Raw genomic sequence first — 23,588 nt, forward strand, 5'->3', positions numbered from 1 at the left:
TAAAGCTCATTCATGTTTGTTTGGTAACTCAGAAATCGAGAAAAGTTGGACCCATACATCATACATATTACTATAATCCAAATTTAGAAAAACTTCAAGAGTTATGAAGGACGTGCTCACATCCCTGTACTATCTTTTATTGTAAATAAAACATATTTGCCTCTCTAAAATAGTAAAAATTTAACTGCAGTCAAATTATTAGGTGATTTGATTGATTTGACTAAATTTTTATCTAATAATTTTTAATTATTAATTTCACATAAAATTGATTATACCTGAATTTTTATTCTAAAAAATTACTAATATTTTATATTTACATAGTCTTTTAGAACCCAAATGCTAATGTGTTTTACTGAGTTAAATTCCATTTTAATTCCTGAGATTGACGAGTTGCACTGATTTAGTCCTCTAGATCCCGATTACACTAAATTAGTCCCCCAGATTCAAAAAAATATACCACGTTAGTCCTTAGCCTATTTTCCGTCACCGGATGACTGACGCCGTTAGTGACGTGGCCAAATAGTGCCACGTTGGATACTAGGAAACGGCGTCGTTTCTAAATTGGCGCTAAAAAACCCCTTTGAGCGACGTCGTTTCTATGCGATGGAAAATAAAACGTTGGCCTCTCCCTCTTTTGTCTCCACTCTTCGTCTTCAACTCCTCCATGAATGACGCAGAGGAAAAACGTCTCTCTTCCATTACTCACTTAAAATAGGAACGAGTAACTGCATTAGGATTTCCGGAGACTGCTGGATCACGAGTGAACACTGTACAGTTGTCTGAGGAGGTACTTTTCCGCTACAAGGAGCTTCTATTCCGTCACCGAGATTAATGAAGATTTTAAAATTTTATTTTTTCAAATTTTAGAGAATGCGTTGATGGTTGTTGATCATAGTTTATTGCTTTGTATATTGTTTTTCCCTAAGGTTTGTAGTAGAATTTAGGCTAGAATTTTATTTCGATGTTGTCTGCAACTATTTTTTGGGGTTTGTCTTCATGCTCTGTTTCGATGGTGGATAAATTTGTTTTAGTTTGATATATGTTTCTGTCATGTATGAATGTAGTTGATGAAAACTATCTTAAAGGGACCATTGTGTGGAACTGGTGCTGAAAATATTTTTTTTTTTGAATCGGGCTGATGGATGTGCACTTAGATATTATGTTCTACCATGGGGGAAACTTTCAGAAAGATGAAAATGGAATGACTATTTATTCTTCTGATAAGAAGGCATGCGTTGGTGACATTGATGTAGATACTTTAGATGTTTTTTGGGTGAGAAATTATTATAAAGAACTAGGATATGATAGGATAGGAGAATGTTGGTGGCATGTGCCCGGGAGGAGTTTAGACATTGGGTTAAGAGCTCTGAATTGTGATGATGAGTTGAGAGAGATGTATTTCATGGGTGAAAAGAATGATCAGCTGGTTGATGTTTACTTTGAGCATGCGGTTTCAACACCAGAAATTCTTGAGGAAAATGAGATTGTGGAGTATGTTGAGGGTGACCATGATTATTTGAGAGAGGTTAGTGATGAAGCTGACAAGGAACCCCTACATGACAAGATCCCAAACCAAGCTAATATACCCACTGCCCCTGCTGATGAGACTCCATTCACCAACAACAATGAACCAATGCATAATACCTCACCACCCAAGACCACAGAACCAACAGATCATGGTGCTAATAACCCAACACCCTAAAACAATAATTCCACTACCACATCCAACTCTAATCCTAACCAAGCTACTACTGCAAAGCCTGTTACCAATACTCCTCCAGTTATCCTAAAAACTAAACACAATTCAAATGTCAACCCAAATCCGAAATCCAATACTACATCATCATATAAGGCCACTGCCAACCCGAAGAATGCCTCTAAGCCCAAGTCCAAGCCCAACCGGAATTCTATGTCCAAGCCCAAACCAAATCCAAAGTCCAAGATTACAACTAAAGCCTATTGCACAAGGTCTGCTTCAAAAGTGAGGAAGGGGCAGCAACATGACAAGAAAAAACAAGTGCTGAGGTTGTCTTCTTCTGAAGATGAACACACCACAAAAGACAGTTCATATGATCCTGGAAGAGATGATAGCTCAAGTGATGATGATGTTGTTAGAAAAAAATGTGAGACCAAGAAAAGAGAGCCTGGGTTGAAGCATGCACCTGCTGAGGGACTAGCAAAGTCTAAGAGAAAGTTTCTTAACGATGATGATGCATTGGTGGTGGATGACGAGGAGTGTGAGGTGGACTTAAGTTTCTTAGAAGTCCCTGTCATAGGAGATGAAAACCTAGACAACGCTTTGGATCCTGGAGCAGAGTCTGATGGTGCCAACTCTTGGCACTCGGAGGAAATGAAGACTCCTCCTCCTTCGAAAGATGAATTTTCTGAAGAAGAGTCAGATAACGTATTCCCGGTATTTAGAGATGGTATTCAGTTCGGTAATTTAAAACTTGAGGTGGGAATGAAGTTTAATACAAAGTCTGAGTTCAAAGAGGCAATGAGAGAGTTTACAATTCAAGAAGGTAGGCGGATTCAGTTTATCAAGAATGATGCTGTGAGATGCAGGGCTGTCTGTAAGGCTGAGGAGTGCAAGTGGGTGGTATATGCCTCACGAGATCATGAGGAGACATGTTGGCAGATAAAAACTTTCAATGATGACTGGTGCGCGAAATTGTGAACAATACTTTTCACAACTCTCATAATCCCTGGTCATGAACTCCAAAAACTTGGTGGTTCAATTCCATGGCATTACACAACTTCGCACAACTAACCAGCAAGTGCACTGGGTCGTCCAAGTAATACCTTACGTGAGTAAGGGTCGATCCCACGGAGATTGTTAGCATTGAAGCAAGCTATGGTCATCTTGTAAATCTTAGTCAGGCAAACTCAAATGTATATGATGATGAACGAAATTAATATAAAGATAAGGATAGTGATACTTATGTATATCATTGGTGTAAGAGCTTCAGACAAGTGTATGAAGATGCCTTCCCTTCTGTCTCTCTGCTTTCCTAATGCCTTCATCCAATCCTTTCTTACTCCTTTCCATGGCAAGCTCGTGTAGAGTTTCACTGTTGTCAGCAGCTACCTCCCATCCGCGCAGTGAAAGCTAATGCACACACTCTGTCACAGTGCTGTCAATCACCGGTTTGGTTCCCTCCCCTACCGGAATAGAATCACTCTTTTGCGTCTGTCACTAACGCCCAGTAGGTTACAGGTTTGAAGCACGTCACAGTCATTCAATCATTGAATCCTACTCAGAATACCACAGACAAGGTTAGACCTTCCGGATTCTCTTGAATGCTGCCATCAGGTCCTGCCTATACCACGAAGACTCTGACCTCACGGAATGGTTGGCTCGTTTGTCAGGCGAGCACTCGGTTGTCAGGCGATCAACCATGCATCGTGCAATCAGGAATCCAAGAGATATTCACTAAGCCTCAAATGCTTGTAGAACAAGAATGGTTGTCAGTCACCTTGTTCATGGGTGAGAATGGTGATGGGCGTCAATCATCACCTTCATCATGTTGAAGAACAAGTGATATCTTGGATAAAGAACAAGCGGAATTGAATGGAAGAACAATAGTAATTGCATTAATACTCGAGGTACAGCAGAGCTCCACACCTTAATCTATGGTGTGTAGAAACTCCACCGTTGAAAATACATAAGCATAAGGTCTAGGCATGGCCGAATGGCCAGCCTCCCAAAGGTCTAAGATAGCCTAAAACAAAGATAGCTACCAAGATCTCTATGTTGATACAATAGTAAAAGGTCCTACTTATAGAAAACTAGTACATAGATGAGTAAATGACATAAAAATCCACTTCCGGGCCCACTTGGTGTGTGCTTGGGCTGAGCAATGAAGCTTTTTCGTGTAGAGACTCTCCTTGGAGTTAAACGCCAGCTTTAGTGCCAGTTTGGGCGTTTAACTCCCAATTAGGTGCCAGTTCCGGCGTTTAACGCTGGAATTTCTTGAGGTGACTTTGAACGCCGGTTTGGGCCATCAAATCTTGGGCAAAGTATGGACTATTATATATTGCTGGAAAGCCCAGGATGTCTACTTTCCAATGCCGTTGAGAGCGCGCCAATTGGGCTTCTGTAGCTCCAGAAAATCCACTTCGAGTGCAGGGAGGTCAGAATCCAACAGCATCTGCAGTCCTTTTGAGTCTCTGGATCAGATTTTTGCTCAGGTCCCTCAATTTCAGCCAGAAAATACCTGAAATCACAGAAAAACACACAAACTCATAGTGAAGTCCAGAAAAGTGAATTTTAACTAAAAACTAATAAAAATATACTAAAAACTAACTAGATCATACTAAAAATACTAAAAACAATGCCAAAAAGTATACAAATTATCCGCTCATCACAACACCAAACTTAAATTGTTGCTTGTCCCCAAGCAACTTAAGATCAAATAAGATAAAAAGAAGAGAATATGCAATGAACTCCAAAAACATCTATGAAGATCAGTATTAATTAAATGAGCGGGGCTTTTATCTTTTTGCTTCTGAATAGTTTTGGCATCTCACTCTATCCCTTGTAATTCAGAATGATTGGCTTCCTTAGGAACTTAGAATCCAGATAATGTTAATGATTCTCCTAGTAAAGTATGATGATTCTTGAACATAGCTATTTATTGAGTCTTGGCTGTGGCCCAAAGCACTCTGTCTTCCAGTATTACCACCGGATACATACATGCCACAGACACATAATTGGGTGAACCTTTTCAGATTGTGACTCAGCTTTGCTAAAGTCCCCAATTAGAGGTGTCCAGGGTTCTTAAGCACACTCTTATTTGCCTTGGATCACAACTTTATTTCTTTCTTTTTCTTTCTTTTTTTCGAATATTTTTTTTTTCGTTTGCTTTTTCTCTCTTTTTTTTTTTTTGCTTTTTCTTGCTTCAAGAATCATTTTTAATGATTTTTCAGATCCTCAGTAACATGTCTCCTTTTTCATCATTCTTTCAAGAGCCAACATTCATGAACCACAAATTCAAAAGACATATGCACTGTTCAAGCATACATTCAGAGAACAAAAGTGTTGCCACCACATCAAAATAATTAAACTATTATAAAATTCAGAATTCATGCAATTCTTTCCTTTTCAATTAAGCACGTTTTTATTCAAGAAAGGTGATGGATTCATAGGACATTCATAACTTTAAGGCATAGACACTAAGACACTAATGATCACAAGACACAAACATGGATAACATAAAGCATAAAAAATCGAAAAACAGAAGAATAAAGAACAAGGAAATCAAGGAACGGGTCCACCTTAGTGATGGCGACTCTTTCTTGCTCTTGAAGATCCTATGGAGTGCTTGAGCTCCTCAATGTCTCTTCCTTGTCTTTGTTGCTCCTCCCTCATGGTTCTTTGGTCTTCTCTAATTTCATGGAGGAGAATGAAGTGTTCTTGATGCTCCACCCTTAGTTGTCCCATGTTGGAACTCAATTCTCCTAGGGAGGTGTTTAATTGCTCCCAATAATTTTGTGGAGGAAAGTGCATCCCTTGAGAGGAATCTATCCATCTCCCATGACTCGGAGGTGGAAGCCTTTGCCTTCCCTTTCCTCTTTCTAGAGGTTTCTCCGGCCTTGGATGCCATAAATGGTTATGAAAAAGCAACGCTTTTACCACACCAAACTTAAAATGTTTGCTCGTCCTCGAGCAAAAGAAGAAAGAAGAGAGTAGAAGAAGAAGAAATGAGGAAGAGGGGGAAAGTGGTGTGTTCGGCCAAGAAGGGAAAGAAGGGGTGTTTAGGTTGTGTGAAAATGAAGGGTTGGAGAAGGATATTTATAGGAGAGAGGGGGGGTAATGGTTCGGCCATGGAGGGTGGGTTTGGGAGGGAAAGTGGTTTGAATTTGAAGGGTGAGGTTGGTGGGGTTTTATGAAGGATGGATGTGAGTGGTGAAGAGAAAGATGGGATTTGATAGGTGAAGGGTTTTTGGGGAAGAGGTATTGAGGTGATTGGTGAATGGGGGAAGAAGAGAGAGAGTGATGGTGGGGTCCTGTGGGGTCCACAGATCCTGTGGTGTCAAGGAAAAGTCATCCCTGCACCAAATATTGCTCAAAATCACGTTTTGAGGTATTTCTGGCGTTAAACGCCGGGCTGGTGCCCATTCCTGGCGTTTAACGCCAGGTTGTTGCCCTTTACTGGCGTTTAACGCCAGTCTGGTGCCCCTTTCTGGCGTTAAACGCCCAGAATGGTGCCAGACTGGGCGTTAAACGCCCAACAGCTAGCATTACTGGCGTTTGAACGCCAGCTTTTTCTCCTCCAGGGTGTGCTGTTTTTCTTCCTGTTTTTCATTCTGTTTTTGCTTTTTTCATTGTTTTTGTGACTTCTTATGATCATCATCCTACAAAAAAGATAAAATAACAAAAGAAAATAGTCAACCATAAAACATTGGGTTGCCTCCCAACAAGCGCTTCTTTAATGTCATTAGCTTGACAGAGGACTCTCATGGAGCCTCAGAAATACTCAGAACCGTGTTGGAACCTCCCAACACCAAACTTAGAGTTTGAATGTGGGGGTTCAACACCAAACTTAGAGTTTGGTTGTGGCCTCCCAACACCAAACTTAGAGTTCGACTGTGGGGGCTCTGCTTGGCTCTGTTTTGAGAGAAGCTCTTCATGCTTCCTCTCCATGATAATAGAGGGATGTCCTTGGGCCTTAAACACCAAGGATTCTTCATTCACTTGAATGATCAACTCTCCTCTATCAACATCAATTACAGCCTTTGCTGTGGCTAGGAAGGGTCTGCCAAGGATGATGGATTCATCCATGCACTTCCCAGTTTCTAGGACTATGAAATCAGTAGGGATGTAATGGTCTTCAATCTTCACCAAAACATTCTCTACAAGTCCATGAGCTTGTTTTCTTGAATTGTCTGCCATCTCTAATGAGATTCTTGCAGCTTGCACCTCAAGGATCCCTAATTTCTCCATTACAGAGAGGGGCATGAGGTTTACACTTGACCCTAAGTCACACAAGGCCTTCTTGAAGGTCATGGTGCCTATGGTACAAGGTATAGAAAACTTCCCAGGATCCTGCCTCTTTTGAGGCAGTTTCTGCCTAGACAAGTCATCCAGTTCTTTGGTGAGCAAAAGTGGTTCATCCTCCCAAGTCTCATTTCCGAATAACTTGTCATTTAGCTTCATGATTGCTCCAAGGTATTTAGCAACTTGCTCTTCAGTGACATACTCATCCTCTTCAGAGGAAGAATACTCATCAGAGCTCATGAATGGCAGAAGTAAGTCCAATGGAATCTCTATGGTCTCATTTTGAGCCTCAGATTCCCATTGGTCCTCATTGAGGAAGTCAGAGGAGATTGGTACACGCCCACTGAGGTCTTCCTCAGTGGCGTCCTCCTCCTCTCTTTCCTCTCCACATTCGGCCATATCTATGGCTTTGCACTCTCCTTTTGGATTTTCTTCTGTATTACTTGGGAGAGTGCTAGGAGGGAGTTCAGTAACTTTCTTGCTCAGCTGACCCACTTGTCCTTCCAAATTTCTGATGGAGGACCTTGTTTCATTCATGAAACTTTGAGTGGTCTTTATTAGATCAGAGACCATTGTTGCTAAGTCAGAAGTATTCTGCTTAGAACTCTCTGTCTGTTGCTGAGAAGATGATGGAAAAGGCTTGCCATTGCTAAACCTGTTTCTTCCACCATTGTTATTGAAACCTTGTTGAGGTTTCTCTTGATTCTTCCATGAGAAATTTGGGTGATTTCTCCATGAAGAATTATAGGTGTTACCATAGGGTTCTCCTAGGTAATTCACCTCTTCCATTGAAGGGTTCTCAGGATCATAAGCTTCTTCCTCAGATGAAGCCTCCTTAGTACTGCTTGGTGCATTTTGCATTCCAGACAGACTTTGAGAAATCAAATTGACTTGTTGAGTCAATATCTTATTCTGAGCTAATATGGCATTCAGAGTGTCAATCTCAAGAACTCCTTTCTTCTGACTTGTCCCATTGTTCACAGGATTCCTTTCAGAAGTGTACATGAATTGGTTATTTGCAACCATCTCAATTAGCTCTTGAGCCTCTGTAGGCGTCTTCTTCAGATGAAGAGATCCTCCAGCAGAGCTATCCAAAGACATCTTGGACAGTTCAGAGAGACCATCATAGAAAATACCTATGATGCTCCATTCAGAAAGCATGTCAGAAGGACATTTTCTGATCAATTGTTTGTATCTTTCCCAAGCTTCATAGAGGGATTCACCATCCTTCTGTCTGAAGGTTTGGACTTCCACTCTAAGCTTACTCCATCTTTGGGGTGGAAAGAACTTTGCCAAGAAGGCATTGACTAGCTTTTTCCAAGAGTCCAGGCTTTCTTTAGGTTGAGAGTCCAACCATATTCTAGCTCTGTCTCTTACAGCAAAAGGGAATAGCATCAGTCTGTAGACCTCAGGGTTAACCCCATTAGTCTTGACTGTGTCACAGATTTGCAATAATTCAGCTAAGAACTGATGAGGATCTTCCATTGGAAGTCCATGGAACTTGCAATTCTGTTGCATTAGAGAAACTAATTGAGGCTTAAGCTCAAAGTTGTTTGCTCCAATGGCAGGGATAGAGATGCTTCTCCCATAGAAATCAGGAGTAGGTGCAGTGAAGTCACCCAGCACCTTCCTTGCATTGTTTGCATTATTGTTGTTTTCGGCTGCCATGTCTTCTTCTTCCTTGAAGAATTCGGTCAGGTCCTCTAAAGAGAGTTGTGCTTTGGCTTCTCTTAGTTTTCTCTTCAAGGTCCTTTCGGGTTCAGGATCAGCTTCAACAAGAATGCCTTTGTCTCTGTTCCTGCTCATATGAAAGAGAAGAGAAAAAGAAAATGTGGAATCCTCTATGTCACAGTATAGAGATCCCTTGAAATGTCAGAGGAAAAGAGAAATAGAAAGAAGAAGGAGAAGAAGAATTCGAACTTTAATTAGATAAGGTTCGAATTGTGCATTTAGAAGGAGTGGTACTCCATAAATAGAAGGATGTGGGAAGGAGGGAAGAGAATTTTCGAAAATTCTTTTAAAAGATTTTGAAAACATTTTGAAAATTTGATTGATAATTTTCGAAAATTAAAAGTGAAAAAGAAATCAAGTGATTTTTGAAAAAGATTTTGAAATTAGAAATTAAAAAGATTTGATTGAAAACTATTTTGAAAAAGATGTGGTTAAAAAGATTTAATTGAAAAGTTATGGTTTTTAAAAAGATGTGATTGAGAAGATATGATTTGAAAACAATTTTAAAAGATATGATTTGAAAACAATTTGAAAAGATATGATTTTAAAAAAAATATTAATGACTTGCCTAACAAGAAAAGATATGATTCAAACATAAAACCTTTCTTAATAGAAAAGGCAAAAAATGTTCAATCAAATCATTAATTGTTGGTAAGTATCTTTGAAAAAGGAAAGAATTTGATTTTGAAAACATTTGATTGAAAAGATATGATTTGAAAAAGATTTGGTTTTGAAAAACTTTGAAAACTTGAAAAAAATTGATTTTGAAAACAAAATCTTCCCCCTAGCACCATCCTGGCGTTAAACGCCCAGAATGGTATACATTCTGGCGTTTAACGCCCAAAATGCTACCTCTTTGGGCGTTAAACGCCCAACCAGGTGCCCTGGCTGGCGTTTAAACGCCAGTCTGCCTTCTTCACTGGGCATTTTTGAATGCTCAGCTTTTTCTGTATAATTCCTCTGCAGTATGTTCTGAATCTTTAATTCTTTATATCATTGACTTGAAAAGACACAAAAAAAATATTTTTGGATTTTTTTAATAATCAAAATGCAAAAGGAATCAATTAACAATGCATGCAAGACACCAAACTTAGCAGTTTGTATACTACTGACACTAACAATATGAGAATGCATATGAGACACACAAAATGCTTCAAGTCAATAGAATTCAAAGATTAGAACACAAAAATCATCAAGAATTACTTGAGGATCCTTAAGACACATGAATGAATGCATGCAATTGACACCAAACTTAAGATGAGACACTAAACTTAAGCAGGAAACATCAAATATTTTTGGTTTTTATGATTTTGTAAATTTTTTTGTGTTTTTCGAAAATTAAGTGGGAAAAGGTATCAAAATTCTCAATGAGAATTCCAGGAATCAGTGCAATGCTAGTCTAAGACTCCGGTCCAGGAATTAGACATGGCTTCACAGCCAGCCAAGCTCTCAAAGAAAGCTTCGGTCCAAAACACTAGACATGACCAAAGGTCAGCCAAATCTTAGCAGATCACTGCTCCAAGAGCAAAATTGATGAGAATCAACAAGCTCTTGTGGTGATAAGTTGAAACCTCGGTCCAATCAGATTAGACATGGCTTCTCAGCCAGCCAGATTTCAACAAATCATCATGAAACTCTAGAATTCATCTTCAAGAATTTCGAAAAAATAAATACCTAATCTAAGCAACAAGATGAACCGTCAGTTGTCCAAACTAGAACAATCCCAGGCATTGTTACCAAAAGCTTGCTCAAAACTTGAACAATCTCCGGCAACGGCGCCAAAAACTTGGTGCGCGAAATTGTGAACAATACTTTTCACAACTCTCATAATCCCTGGTCATGAACTCCAAAAACTTGGTGGTTCAATTCCATGGCATTACACAACTTCGCACAACTAACCAGCAAGTGCACTGGGTCGTCCAAGTAATACCTTACGTGAGTAAGGGTCGATCCCACGGAGATTGTTAGCATTGAAGCAAGCTATGGTCATCTTGTAAATCTTAGTCAGGCAAACTCAAATGTATATGATGATGAACGAAATTAATATAAAGATAAGGATAGTGATACTTATGTATATCATTGGTGTAAGAGCTTCATACAATTCAGACAAGTGTATGAAGATGCCTTCCCTTCCGTCTCTCTGCTTTCCTAATGCCTTCATCCAATCCTTTCTTACTCCTTTCCATGGCAAGCTCGTGTAGAGTTTCACTGTTGTCAGCAGCTACCTCCCATCCGCGCAGTGAAAGCTAATGCACACACTCTGTCACAGTGCTGCCAATCACCGGTTTGGTTCCCTCCCCTACCGGAATAGAATCACTCTTTTGCGTCTGTCACTAACGCCCAGTAGGTTACAGGTTTGAAGCACGTCACAGTCATTCAATCATTGAATCCTACTCAGAATACCACAGACAAGGTTAGACCTTCCGGATTCTCTTGAATGCTGCCATCAGGTCCTGCCTATACCACGAAGACTCTGACCTCACGGAATGGTTGGCTCGTTTGTCAGGCGAGCACTCGGTTGTCAGGCGATCAACCATGCATCGTGCAATCAGGAATCCAAGAGATATTCACTAAGCCTCAAATGCTTGTAGAACAAGAATGGTTGTCAGTCACCTTGTTCATGGGTGAGAATGGTGATGGGCGTCAATCATCACCTTCATCATGTTGAAGAACAAGTGATATCTTGGATAAAGAACAAGCGGAATTGAATGGAAGAACAATAGTAATTGCATTAATACTCGAGGTACAGCAGAGCTCCACACCTTAATCTATGGTGTGTAGAAACTCCACCGTTGAAAATACATAAGCATAAGGTCTAGGCATGGCCGAATGGCCAGCCTCCCAAAGGTCTAAGATAGCCTAAAACAAAGATAGCTACCAAGATCTCTATGTTGATACAATAGTAAAAGGTCCTACTTATAGAAAACTAGTACATAGATGAGTAAATGACATAAAAATCCACTTCCGGGCCCACTTGGTGTGTGCTTGGGCTGAGCAATGAAGCTTTTTCGTGTAGAGACTCTCCTTGGAGTTAAACGCCAGCTTTAGTGCCAGTTTGGGCGTTTAACTCCCAATTAGGTGCCAGTTCCGGCGTTTAACGCTGGAATTTCTTGAGGTGACTTTGAACGCCGGTTTGGGCCATCAAATCTTGGGCAAAGTATGGACTATTATATATTGCTGGAAAGCCCAGGATGTCTACTTTCCAATGCCGTTGAGAGCGCGCCAATTGGGCTTCTGTAGCTCCAGAAAATCCACTTCGAGTGCAGGGAGGTCAGAATCCAACAGCATCTGCAGTCCTTTTGAGTCTCTGGATCAGATTTTTGCTCAGGTCCCTCAATTTCATCCAGAAAATACCTGAAATCACAGAAAAACACACAAACTCATAGTGAAGTCCAGAAAAGTGAATTTTAACTAAAAACTAATAAAAATATACTAAAAACTAACTAGATCATACTAAAAATATACTAAAAACAATGCCAAAAAGTATACAAATTATCCGCTCATCAATGACCACACATGTGCTAGAGAAGCCACCAACCGAGCTGCAAATAGAAACTGGTTGACTAGCAAGTTAGTGAAGAAGGTTAGGAAATATCCTAACTTCAGACAATGTGAGGCAGCTGTCTACTTCAAGTCCAAATGTGATCTGGTGTTAAACAGAAATTCAATTTCTAGAGCCTTGGCAGACTCTAGAGTTGTGGTGTATGGAGATGAGAAGGCCCAATATGCAATGGTCAGGGACTACGGAGAAACCCTCTTGAAGTGTAATTCGGGTTCAACAATTAGAATTGGAACCATCCCTCAACCAGATGGGGAGGTGATCTTTCAGAGGATGTATGTATGTCTTAGTGGGTGCAAGAATGGTTTTAAGGCAGGGTGTAGGCGACTGATTGGTTTAGATGGTGCGTTTCTTAAAACACAAACTGGAGGCCATATTTTATCCGCAGTGGGTCAGGACGCAAATCATCACATCTATGTTATAGCATGGGCAATTGTGGATGTCGAGAACACAGAGAACTGGAGGTGGTTTCTGGAGCTACTCCATGAGGACCTCGGAGACTATAAAGAAAACAAATGGTGCTTCATGAGTGACATGCAGAAAGTAAATATAAATTGCTACTCCATGCCCTTTCATATTATACTCTATTAGTAGAATAGTTCTTAAGGTGTAGCTTATTGCTAGTTAATGTAAGTTGTTCGTTAATGTGTCCACATGTTGGTCTGAATAGATGTGAACTGACTGATTATACTGATTATTTCTTAGTATTCTTTATTGGTAATATGACTCAGGGACTATTATGTGTCACGATTTGTAACTCAGGGGCTATTATGTGTCAAGATTTGTAACTCAGGAACTCTTATGTGTCACGATTTGTAACTCATGGACTATTATGTATCACTAATTGTATCTGATTCACATGCAGGGCCTGCTTTCTGCAGTCTAGGAGGTAATGCCTCATGTCCACCATAGGTTCTGCGTGTGGCACTTATGGAAAAATTTTAACAAGCAGTGGAAGAATTTAGAGTTAAAGGAGTTATTTTGGGAATGCGCACGATCAACAACTTATCAAGATTTCTCTGACAATATGAAGAAGATTAAGAAAATTAATGAAGAGGCCTGGAATTACCTAAAAAGTGGCCTATGGAGTCGTGGACAAAGTCAGCATTTAGTCATGCTCCTAAACTTGATAATATCTGAAATAATGCTTGCAAGGTCTTTAATGCAAGAATTAAAGAAGCAAGGGCCAAATCAATCATCACGCTACTTGAGGAGGTCAGAATGTTTGTCATGAGAACAATCGCTAAAAACAAAGTTAAGTTAGCCAACCATGTGGGAAAGCTACCACTAGTGGTTCAAAGTAGGTTGGACAAGATCAGGAAGGAGTCTAAAAGTTGGATGCCAATCTAGACTGGGGATGATGAGTATGAGAAGTTTGAAGTGCATGGTCATCCAACTAACATGGTAGTGGATTTGGGCAAGCGACTCTGCACATGTCAATTTTGGATGCTAACAGGTAATTAAAAAGCCTTTAAGACCTGTGTATTTACGATTTATTAAATACTTTGATAACACATTACTTTGTTAATTACTTCAGGAATGCCCTGTGTGCATGCGTGTGCAGCACTCGCTAGGGTGAATAAGAAACCTGAAGATTTCTGTCATAAGTGGCTCACCATGGATGCATATAGAGACACTTATGCAAATTATGTAAATCCATTGCCTGGACAATCTCTTTGAAAAAATCTGAGCAAAATAGACCACAAGCTCCAAAGAAAAAGAAGAAGACCGGACCACTAACAAAGAAAAGGAGAAAGGATGCAGATGAGAGTAATGGAGGAAGAAAGAAATCTAAGGTGACTAGGACTTTAAAGAGACAACTAAAACCATTTACTTGCAAATACTGTCTACAAAAGGGGCACACAAAGAGGGGTTGTCCAAAAAAGAGAGCAGCTGATGTTGTTCAAGCTCTTGCTGATGTAGCTGCTGCTAAGACAAAGCCCACCGCACAAGGAAATACTGTTCAAGCACCTACTCACGCTCCTCCAGATGCACCTACTCATGCTCATCCAGAAGCACCTTCTCAAGCTGCTCCATAATTCCCTGCTCAGGCACCTACACCAGTTGATGCCCAGGTGGTTGAGATCGACCTCTTCCAGCCAAACTACTCTGATGCACAACAGTCCCAACATAGTCAAGAGGTAGTTGCATTTAGTTTCACAACTCATACTTAAAATTGTTGTGCACATTCAACTGAATTTATGTCCTGCTGAAACAGGATCCACCTGCGAGGCCATCCAAGTTGCAGACCAGAAGGAGGTCCTCCACACCACCATCAGGATCGATCACTATGGATCCACTACAAAGAGCAAGCTCAACCACATCTTTCAGACTGGCCAATTTCCTGAAATTTGTCCCAACACCTGGCTTCAAGCCACCAAGGAAGAATAAATGAAGATGTACCTGATCTGTGCAGCCTATTTTAGATGAAACTTTGAATCTTTTTGTGAATCTTACTTTTTGTTTTGTGGGCTGAATTTATGGCAGTAGACTTTTACTATATTTGAATACAATATGACAATGATGGCACTCTGTGTCCTTTAGCTAAGGTGTATTTTGGAATTAGAACTACTCTTTACTTGTCTGGAGAGTTGTCATTACTATGGTAGGATTATTGTTACTTTTGTTAAAACTTATTGGTATAATTATTATTATTATGACAATTTCTTCCAGCTTCAATTATGCTACTTTAGATGCATTTTTGCAATTTTTTTCAATAATTTCATTGAATGATAGAAAACAATTAAAAAATTTGAGAAGGAGAATTTTTCTTTCATCTAATACACTTCCACCATGAACACAGTAACACAAACTCATCTTCAAGCTTTAACTACCAACATAAAACCAACAACAAAGACTATAAACAAAGCCAAAACTAAAATGTACATTTTTTGGGTTCTAACTTCAGCCTCTATCTTTCCAATTCTCCATGTCAAATCCATCCTAACTTGGTCACCATCCATAGTAGAAATTACCCTTCCTCTGAGGTCTTCTTCTCCAATGTCAGCCCAAACAAACAAATCACACCACCTCTTACCATAAATATTGTAGTTAGGGCACTCAAAGAATGGCTTGTTAGGGTTAGCCTCTGTTGTTGACCACCGAAGAACAGGGTGGCACCCACACTCACACCACTGTGGAACACCCGATGCACTATGGATCCACTACAAAGAGCAAGCTTAGCCACATCTTTCAGACTGGCCAATTTCCTGAAATTTGTCCCAACACCTGGCTTCAAGCCACCAAGGAAGAATAAATGAAGATGTACCTGATCTGTGCAGCCTATTTTAGATGAAACTTTGAATCTTTTTGTGAATCTTACTTTTTGTTTTGTGGGCTGAATTTATGGCAATAGACTTTTACTATATTTGAATACAATATGACAATGATGGCACTCTGTGTCCTTTAGCTAAGGTGTATTTTGGAATTAGAACTACTCTTTACTTGTCTGGAGAGTTGTCATTACTATGGTAGGATTATTGTTATTTTTGTTAAAACTTATTGGTATAGTTATTATTATTATGACAATTTCTTCCAGCTTCAATTATGCTACTTTAGATGCATTTTTACAATTTTTTTCAATAATTTCATTGAATGATAGAAAACAATTAAAAAATTTGAGAAGGAGAATTTTTCTTTCATCTAATACACTTCCACCATGAACACAGTAACACAAACTCATCTTCAAGCTTTAACTACCAACATAAAACCAACAACCAAGACTATAAACAAAGCCAAAACTAAAATGTACATTTTTTGGGTTCTAACTTCAGCCTCTATCTTTCCAATTCTCCATGTCAAATCCATCCTAACTTGGTCACCATCCATAGTAGAAATTACCCTTCCTCTGAGGTCTTCTTCTCCAATGTCAGCTCAAACAAACAAATCACACCACCTCTTACCATAAATATTGTAGTTAGGGCACTCAAAGAATGGCTTGTTAGGGTTAGCCTCTGTTGTTGACCACCGAAGAACAGGGTGGCACCCACACTCACACCACTGTGGAACACCCGATGCACTATGGATCCACTACAAAGAGCAAGCTCAGCCACATCTTTCAGACTGGCTAATTTCCTGAAATTTGTCCTAACACCTGGCTTCAAGCCACCAAGGAAGAATAAATGAAGATGTACCTGATTTGTGCAGCCTATTTTAGATGAAACTTTGAATCTTTTTGTGAATCTTACTTTTTGTTTTGTGGGCTGAATTTATGGCAGTAGACTTTTACTATATTTGAATACAATATGACAATGATGGCACTCTGTGTCGTTTAGCTAAGGTGTATTTTGGAATTAGAACTACTCTTTACTTGTCTGGAGAGTTGTCATTACTATGGTAGGATTATTGTTACTTTTGTTAAAACTTATTGGTATAGTTATTATTATTATGACAATTTCTTCCAACTTCAATTATGCTACTTTAGATGCATTTTTGCAATTTTTTTCAATAATTTCATTGAATGATAGAAAACAATTAAAAAATTTGAGAAGGAGAATTTTTCTTTCATCTAATACACTTCCACCATGAACACAGTAACACAAACTCATCTTCAAGCTTTAACTACCAACATAAAACCAACAACAAAGACTATAAACAAAGCCAAAACTAAAATGTACATTTTTTGGGTTCTAACTTCAGCCTCTATCTTTCCAATTTTCCATGTCAAATCCATCCTAACTTGGTCACCATCCATAGTAGAAATTACCCTTCTTCTGAGGTCTTCTTCTCCAATGTCAGCCCAAACAAACAAACCACACCACCTCTTACCATAAATATTGTAGTTAGGGCACTCAAAGAATTGCTTGTTAGGGTTAGCCTCTGTTGTTGACCACCGAAGAACAGGGTGGCACCCACACTCACACCACTGTGGAACACCCGATGCTCTACTTCGACTGAAACTCCTTGTGTTGGACCGTATGGAACTCTGCCTCCCACTTGCAATCATGATGGTAAACTCAGAAAGGGAGCAGGAGACGAAGAACCAGAGAGAAACAGGAAGAAGAAGAAGATGATAAGGTTACATGATGAACTTAGGTTTTAAAAGGGGGATAAAGACTAAATTGGAGCAAATCAAACTTTAAGCCACGTCATATAACCGTTAGTGTGTCCAGCGTGGTACTATTTGGCCACGTCACTAACGGCGTCAGTCTTCCGATGACGGAAAATAAACTAAGGACTAACGTGGTGCATTTTTTCGAATCTGGGAGACTAATTTAGTGCAATCGAGATCTGGAGGATTAAATCAGTGCAACTCGTCAATCTTAGGAACCAAAACAGGGCTTAACTCGTGTTTTACTGTTTTATAGTACAATAAAATTCTTTATATATTTATGTTATATTAAAAAAAAATTCGGATACAATTAATTTTACATGAAGTTTAATAATTTAGTCAAACTTATCAAATTATTTAACGTCTCTTAACTATTAACTTTATGTAAAATTATTTATACTTGAATTTTCACTTCAATATTTAAATTTTAAAGTAAGATATTATTTAAACTTTTATCATCATAAATAATATATTATGAAAATTTTAACTAATTAAAATAATAAATCATCTATATAAAATACAATAAATATAGGATCAAAATGTTGTTCATGGAATAAAGAGCACAGTATTGAAGTATTCAAACGCTTAAATTATTCGCTAACACTGTCGGTTCCTGAATCGTGAAACTATGTTACATAAATAATGATATTGTTTAGATTACTATTCTTAAATACGGTCACAATACCGGCTATTTTATTTTATTTAATTATAGTTTTTAAAATATTTTTGCTTTCATAGACATTGTCGGACTAAAATTCTAAAATACTTATCTTTCAAAAGATTTTTTCTTTATATAATCTCGTGAGATGTTGCTATGAATAGTATTCAACTATTCAATTTTTATTCATTTATTTTCTCTTTGGTATTAATCTTTTAATGAAACATGATAAGTTAAGAAGAAAAACCATAAATATGAATGAGTAGCCAATTATTTATTTGAGCACACGATAATGAAATTTATAAGAGTGATGACAGCTATGTGTGTTTGTGTAAGGCCCAATATTTTTTCCTCTCTGACAGAAAATGAAACAAAGAGTGGAGAAAGAGTTGTATTGTAAGTTTGTAACTATTAATTAATTAATTAATTAAGGGGTAACATGCGTATAATTGAAAAAGCTGAGTTTGGTGATGGATAAACAGCTTTAACTAATAATAATAATAAAGGTTTTACATGGTGATCATGTTAACTAATTAAATTCCTAGTGCTTGTGTTTTTAAGAAAACTAACGTACGGATGATTCTCAACTGAGATTTATTAAAATGTTGAGTAATCAAGAAATAAAATATTACTATTAACACGCTAGTGGCAATTGATTATCAGAATCTATGTGAATGCCATTTCCGAAATATAAAAATTGATGAGAGCTTAGAATCAATGGGTTTGGTGTGAAGAGCTTGGTCCAATAACTTGATGCCACGCACCCAAACTAATAAGTTGAATTAAGAATTAAATAATATGAACGATAATAGGATTCTAAAATGCGTTTTCTTTGGTTCTACTCATTCTAATAGAACTATAGAACTATAGAAGAAAATTTTCTATATACATGGCATGTAATTAAAATTCTTTTATTGTGTTTTTATGTTACCATTAACATAGTCAATTTAACATGTCAACGTACACATACACTCACACTCACCATGTGATTAGGGTTTTATGATCCACACATGCATGAACACGACCACTAATTTTATTCTATGCATTGACAAAGTAGCTTTTTTGAAATTTTACATTAAGAACTTGTTTGAAAATCATAAAAATCAGTACTATGATAAAACCTTTCTTTTTATCACTGTGTTCTCCAAAACTGCCTTCATTTTTTACCTTCAATTTGGCTGATTTTTCACTGGCATGAAAAGTGATTTAATATGCACCCTTTTGATATTTATAGTACTCTGTTCATTTATTTTATATGTAATGCTAAATATAATCTTATAACTACTATTTTAGGTGTTTTTCCTTATGCACATACTAAATTTTCAACATCGTGTACATAATTTTCTTGAGTGGTGCTATAGTATAGCCTATATGATATGAATGTTTTTTGCATGAAAAGTATTGAATATTAATAGTCTATGATATAAAAAGAGAAATGTTAGGTCCAGCAACTTTTGAGATTTATAGTCATTAAATAGCCATTAATAAAATTTTTAATGGTATATTTTTTTTTATTAGTTATATGTTGGCCAGAATTTAATAAAGTTGTTGGCTTCTAGACTTTTTCATGTAAAAATATATTATTAAAAAGCTGGCTAATATCGGCAGAGGAGGTGAAAAACTACTACAAATTAAATTTTGTGAAATTGAATTTGTTATTTTATTAATTATGTATTGGTACATAGTATTTTGCTGCATATTAATTAAAATAGCTTAGGATAAATTTTTAGTATCCTAGATATGATTAGGAGTTTAGGACATGTTATTTTTGTTTTTTTAAGTAGCCACAAAAATTTAAAAACAGACTCGAACCAATCTAATTTTAATTGGTTTGGTTAGTTTTAAAAAAAAAAGAAAAAAATTTATCAAACCGAATATTATATAATTGGTTCGGATGATTTTTCTTAAAAAAACCGAACCAATCCGAACACCCCTTACCACTGCAGCGTCGAATGAATGCACTCCTCTATATGCAATTTGCACTTGATCCTTCTTCTTCTTCCAAACTCTCGGTTAGTAAAGCTTTGAAATTGTGATTTGCAGCGTCGTACTCAGAACCCATCCCTCGCAATTCCAGCCATCTATTAGGACACAACTTTTTCATATCGCAGAGACAGATTCAAATCCGTACCAGGTCTTCGGTAATTCTTCACCCTTTCCATGATTTCTTCATCCAATTTTGCATGCATGTCTGGATTTTTTTCACTTTACACGTTGCTATTTCTCTGTGTATTCTATGTTACATCCACAAGTTTCTATTTGAGGTTATTTTTCTTGGGTCGCATTCACACTCCCAGTGCCATGTTCATTAATAAACTAATTCCTAATGTTAATTTGGGTCTATTTCCAAAATTTTAAACTTGTAATCTACCAATTTCATTAAATGCCTTTTCCCCCCTCTAGAGATTCTGCTCAACTTTGATGATATATGAAATAAAATAGGTAATGGAAGACACTATGGAATTAATCATGTCATAGTAAACAGGATACTTTTCTTTTTTTGGGGTTTATTTTTGGGGACCCTGAACTTTTTGGATGCATTGAAACTTAGAGAAAAGTTGGTATTTAGACCATTGTTTATATACTATATACAATATATATGCCGGATAAATCTAGTGCATTTTTCATTTCTTTCTTTTTTGAAAATTTGTAGTAGATTGATTGGAAAAACTTTGATAATGTGTTTTTGATCATTACTAAGTCATGCTTGTTCATTTTTTTACTTGGCAAAGTTTGTAATAATTTTATGTCTTTTGTATTGTTGCTCACACTATCAGATGGGTGTAGTGAGAGGAGTGATATTGGATGAATCGGCACTCTTAACTGAAGGTGGTGGGGATAAAAATGGATTCATACTACGGCCGGGAGCTGAGTCTCTCATCCAAACCCTCTCCCTGTCCAAAATTCATATAGGAATCTCGTATGACGTAAACTCTCCAGATGATAAGGTGAGTGTTCTTCAAAGTGCAAGTTCGTACCCTGTTGATTGTTTTATCTTAAATGATCCTACGAGTGAGATTATGCCTGCATGGAGCATTAATACTGATGGCGGGATTGTTTATCTAGTTTCTAACAAGAAGGAGGTCTTACCTAAATTAAGCAGTTATAAATGGCTTCTTGTTGTTTTGAACGATGGAGATGAAAGCTTGTATTACACAACAGATGCACTTCGAATACAAAATTTGGCGGAGTTTCCCTTGACTATGTGCCAGTTAAATAAAAGTTCAACCGGAACTAATGCTGCAACTGTGGGTTATATAATGAAGCCTTCTCGAGTTGAAGATTTTGCAATGAGGGGTGCATTTCCATTATGTCCTACTCAAAATGGGTTGATGTTTGTGCCTCTCACACCCATGCTTCCTTTATCAACTCAATTGAAGGACATTGATATAGTTCTCCACAAAGCCACAGATGAGATATTATCCATTGAAGACAATAAAATTACTTTCACGGAAAACATACAAGAACTGCAAAGATATTTGGAACTTCACCAGGATCTTTGTGTGATTGATCCACTGAAGAACATATATCCATTATTGGATAGACTAGAAATACAGCAAATTCTAAGTGGCTTAGAAGAACTAAATAAGGAAGGCAGCCATTTGATCAGAGGGGCCCATTTTCTTAAGATCGATAATTTTGAAGAATTTAATTTTGAGACTGGGTTAGCTGAAGCCAGATTGTCTCTTCCATGTATAGTGAAACCTAAGGTTGCTTGTGGTGTCAGTGATGCACATAAGATGGCAATTGTTTTCAAAGTTGATGATTTTAAGAATGTAAATGTTCCTCTTCCAGCTGTTATCCAGGAATATGTGGATCATTCATCCACTTTGTATAAATTTTATGTCTTGGGTGAGAAAGTTTTCCATGCTGTCAAGAAGTCGATACCAAATGCTGATGTTTTGAAGAAATCATCCAATGGTGATGAACTCAAACCTCTAGAGTTTGACAGCTTAAAATCTTTACCCACCGCCAGTGGTGACTGCAGCATGACGAACAGAGAGTCTATTGATGTTAAACTGGTTACAGATGCTGCAAATTGGCTTAGAAGAAGGCTTCAGCTTACTATCTTTGGTTTTGATGTTGTAATTCAGGAAGGTACGCAAGATCATGTAATTGTGGATGTTAATTATCTCCCGTCATTTAAGGAAGTACCTCATGAAATCTCAATACCTGCCTTCTGGGAATCCATTAGAGGTAAGTATGACCTTAGGTTGTCTAAATAACCATATGTTACAATTTTGTGATTCTTTGGCAAGGAATTCAGTGCCTATAGAACTCTTGATTTCAAGCTGAAAATTGAAATTGAACACTAAGGCTTGGACATATGACATTTAGAATACTTCATATCTGTGAATTGTGATGGATGCTATTTAGTTTAGTACTTATTCCTAATTGGTGCTTCTAAAGCAATGCCATTACACATTTCGAAAGTTGATTGATTTGAGTGGTCATGCTAGACACCAATTGCTCCTTGTTGAATGTCTCATCTTTATAGTTTTATGTCCACACTGACATATGAACCTATTTTCTTAAGGGGAAAAAAAATAATTTGAGATAACATTTCCATCTGCTTAATCTTATATGAGCACTAAAGATGTATGAATTTATAGACATGTCTATGTCTATTTCAATATATATACCAGACTACCAGAGTCTACAGATTATAGTACAAAAATTAACTAGCTTCAAAAAGAGAGTTAAAAGAAGGTTGTGGCTATCTTGCTATGATTGCTTCCACATGAATGACTATGAGGAAGGAGGAGCTGCTGCCTCAACACGAATTTCTACTTGTTCTGCTGATCTGAAACTCACTCGTTTCTGAAAATTCATACCAATAAAGAAAATTGATATAATCCCAAGAAAATTTCATTTTGCATATTAGCTAATTAACTTTTTTTAGTTCTCCACCATTTTGTGTTGAGCTATTTTCTATAAAAAAAAAAAGGCTAAACTTGGAATTTGAAACAAATCACTAGGAAACTATAGATATGATATCTTAGGCTAACTAAACTAACGTTGAAATGTAGATTGCTCATTTGCTCTTACATCTGTTTACTTGTAAATTCAGGTTTTCAATTACACGTTTGGATTCCAGGGAAGGCTTCTTCATAATCATAATCTTAACAAACATAATCGGTTGGTGTTTCTAATCCCGGTTGTTAAGGTCACCATACAGGATACGTGTCTAACGACCTACACCAAATTAAATCAGTTTAACCTAAAAGTTTGAGTAGCTAACAAGATAATATATAGTTGGTTGATTTTGATTGTTGAAGCTAGATGTATATTTAGAGTCAGACAACAAAGGAGTTGTTGGACAAATTCAACAGTTGAGAAATTGAGATTGCTTAATATTTAATATTATTAACTTAATGATTATATATTGTCCCTTCAACCTTTTCTAATGGTGTGCTTTTCTAATAATTGGCGCACACAATATCAAGAGCCCCTTTTAGCAATTACTTCACTCATAAAAAAAAACTCTCACTTTGGCTAGTGTCATTATCTATTTTTCTGTGTATGTCACTCCAACAACTTCCCGAGTTCACGAAAAAGTTTTACAACAGTTTCTAATGAGTATCTTTGA

The 23,588-nt window shown here is 37.5% G+C and overlaps 1 protein-coding gene and 1 non-coding gene across 4 annotated transcripts; both read left to right on the plus strand.

The window, feature by feature from the left end:
- Positions 1–8,155: 8,155 nt before the first annotated feature.
- LOC130971984 (small nucleolar RNA R71) lies at positions 8,156–8,263 on the plus strand. Its single transcript, XR_009083191.1, has one exon. It is a non-coding gene; the product is annotated as a small nucleolar RNA R71 (small nucleolar RNA).
- An 11,654-nt stretch (positions 8,264–19,917) lies between these two features.
- Positions 19,918–23,299, plus strand: LOC130967644 (inositol 1,3,4-trisphosphate 5/6-kinase 4-like). 3 transcript variants are annotated; one of them, XM_057892594.1, is made up of 3 exons: positions 19,918–20,139; positions 20,776–22,195; positions 23,070–23,299. In XM_057892594.1, exons 2-3 carry the CDS (start codon positions 20,776–20,778, stop codon positions 23,111–23,113), a joined length of 1,464 nt encoding a protein of 487 aa, XP_057748577.1. In that variant the 5' UTR covers positions 19,918–20,139; the 3' UTR covers positions 23,114–23,299. The 3 variants fall into 3 exon arrangements, with proteins under 3 accessions (XP_057748577.1, XP_057748578.1, XP_057748579.1); XM_057892595.1 differs by having other exon boundaries at positions 19,924–20,132; XM_057892596.1 differs by lacking the exon at positions 23,070–23,299 and having other exon boundaries at positions 19,924–20,139; positions 20,776–22,876.
- The last annotated feature ends 289 nt before the right edge of the window (positions 23,300–23,588 follow it).

The sequence above is a fragment of the Arachis stenosperma genome, chromosome 3 (assembly GCF_014773155.1).
Source record: "Arachis stenosperma cultivar V10309 chromosome 3, arast.V10309.gnm1.PFL2, whole genome shotgun sequence".
Classification (NCBI taxonomy): Eukaryota; Viridiplantae; Streptophyta; class Magnoliopsida; order Fabales; family Fabaceae; genus Arachis; species Arachis stenosperma.

What these genes read in the sequence shown, in the direction of transcription:
- LOC130967644 (XM_057892594.1), top strand. Translation starts at nt 20,776, where the DNA reads ATGGGTGTAGTGAGAGGAGTGATATTGGATGAATCGGCACTCTTAACT. An exon ending in CTTCTGGGAATCCATTAGAG is followed by an intron (nt 22,196 to 23,069) that starts GTAAGTATGACC and finishes TTGTAAATTCAG; the next exon opens with GTTTTCAATTACACGTTTGG.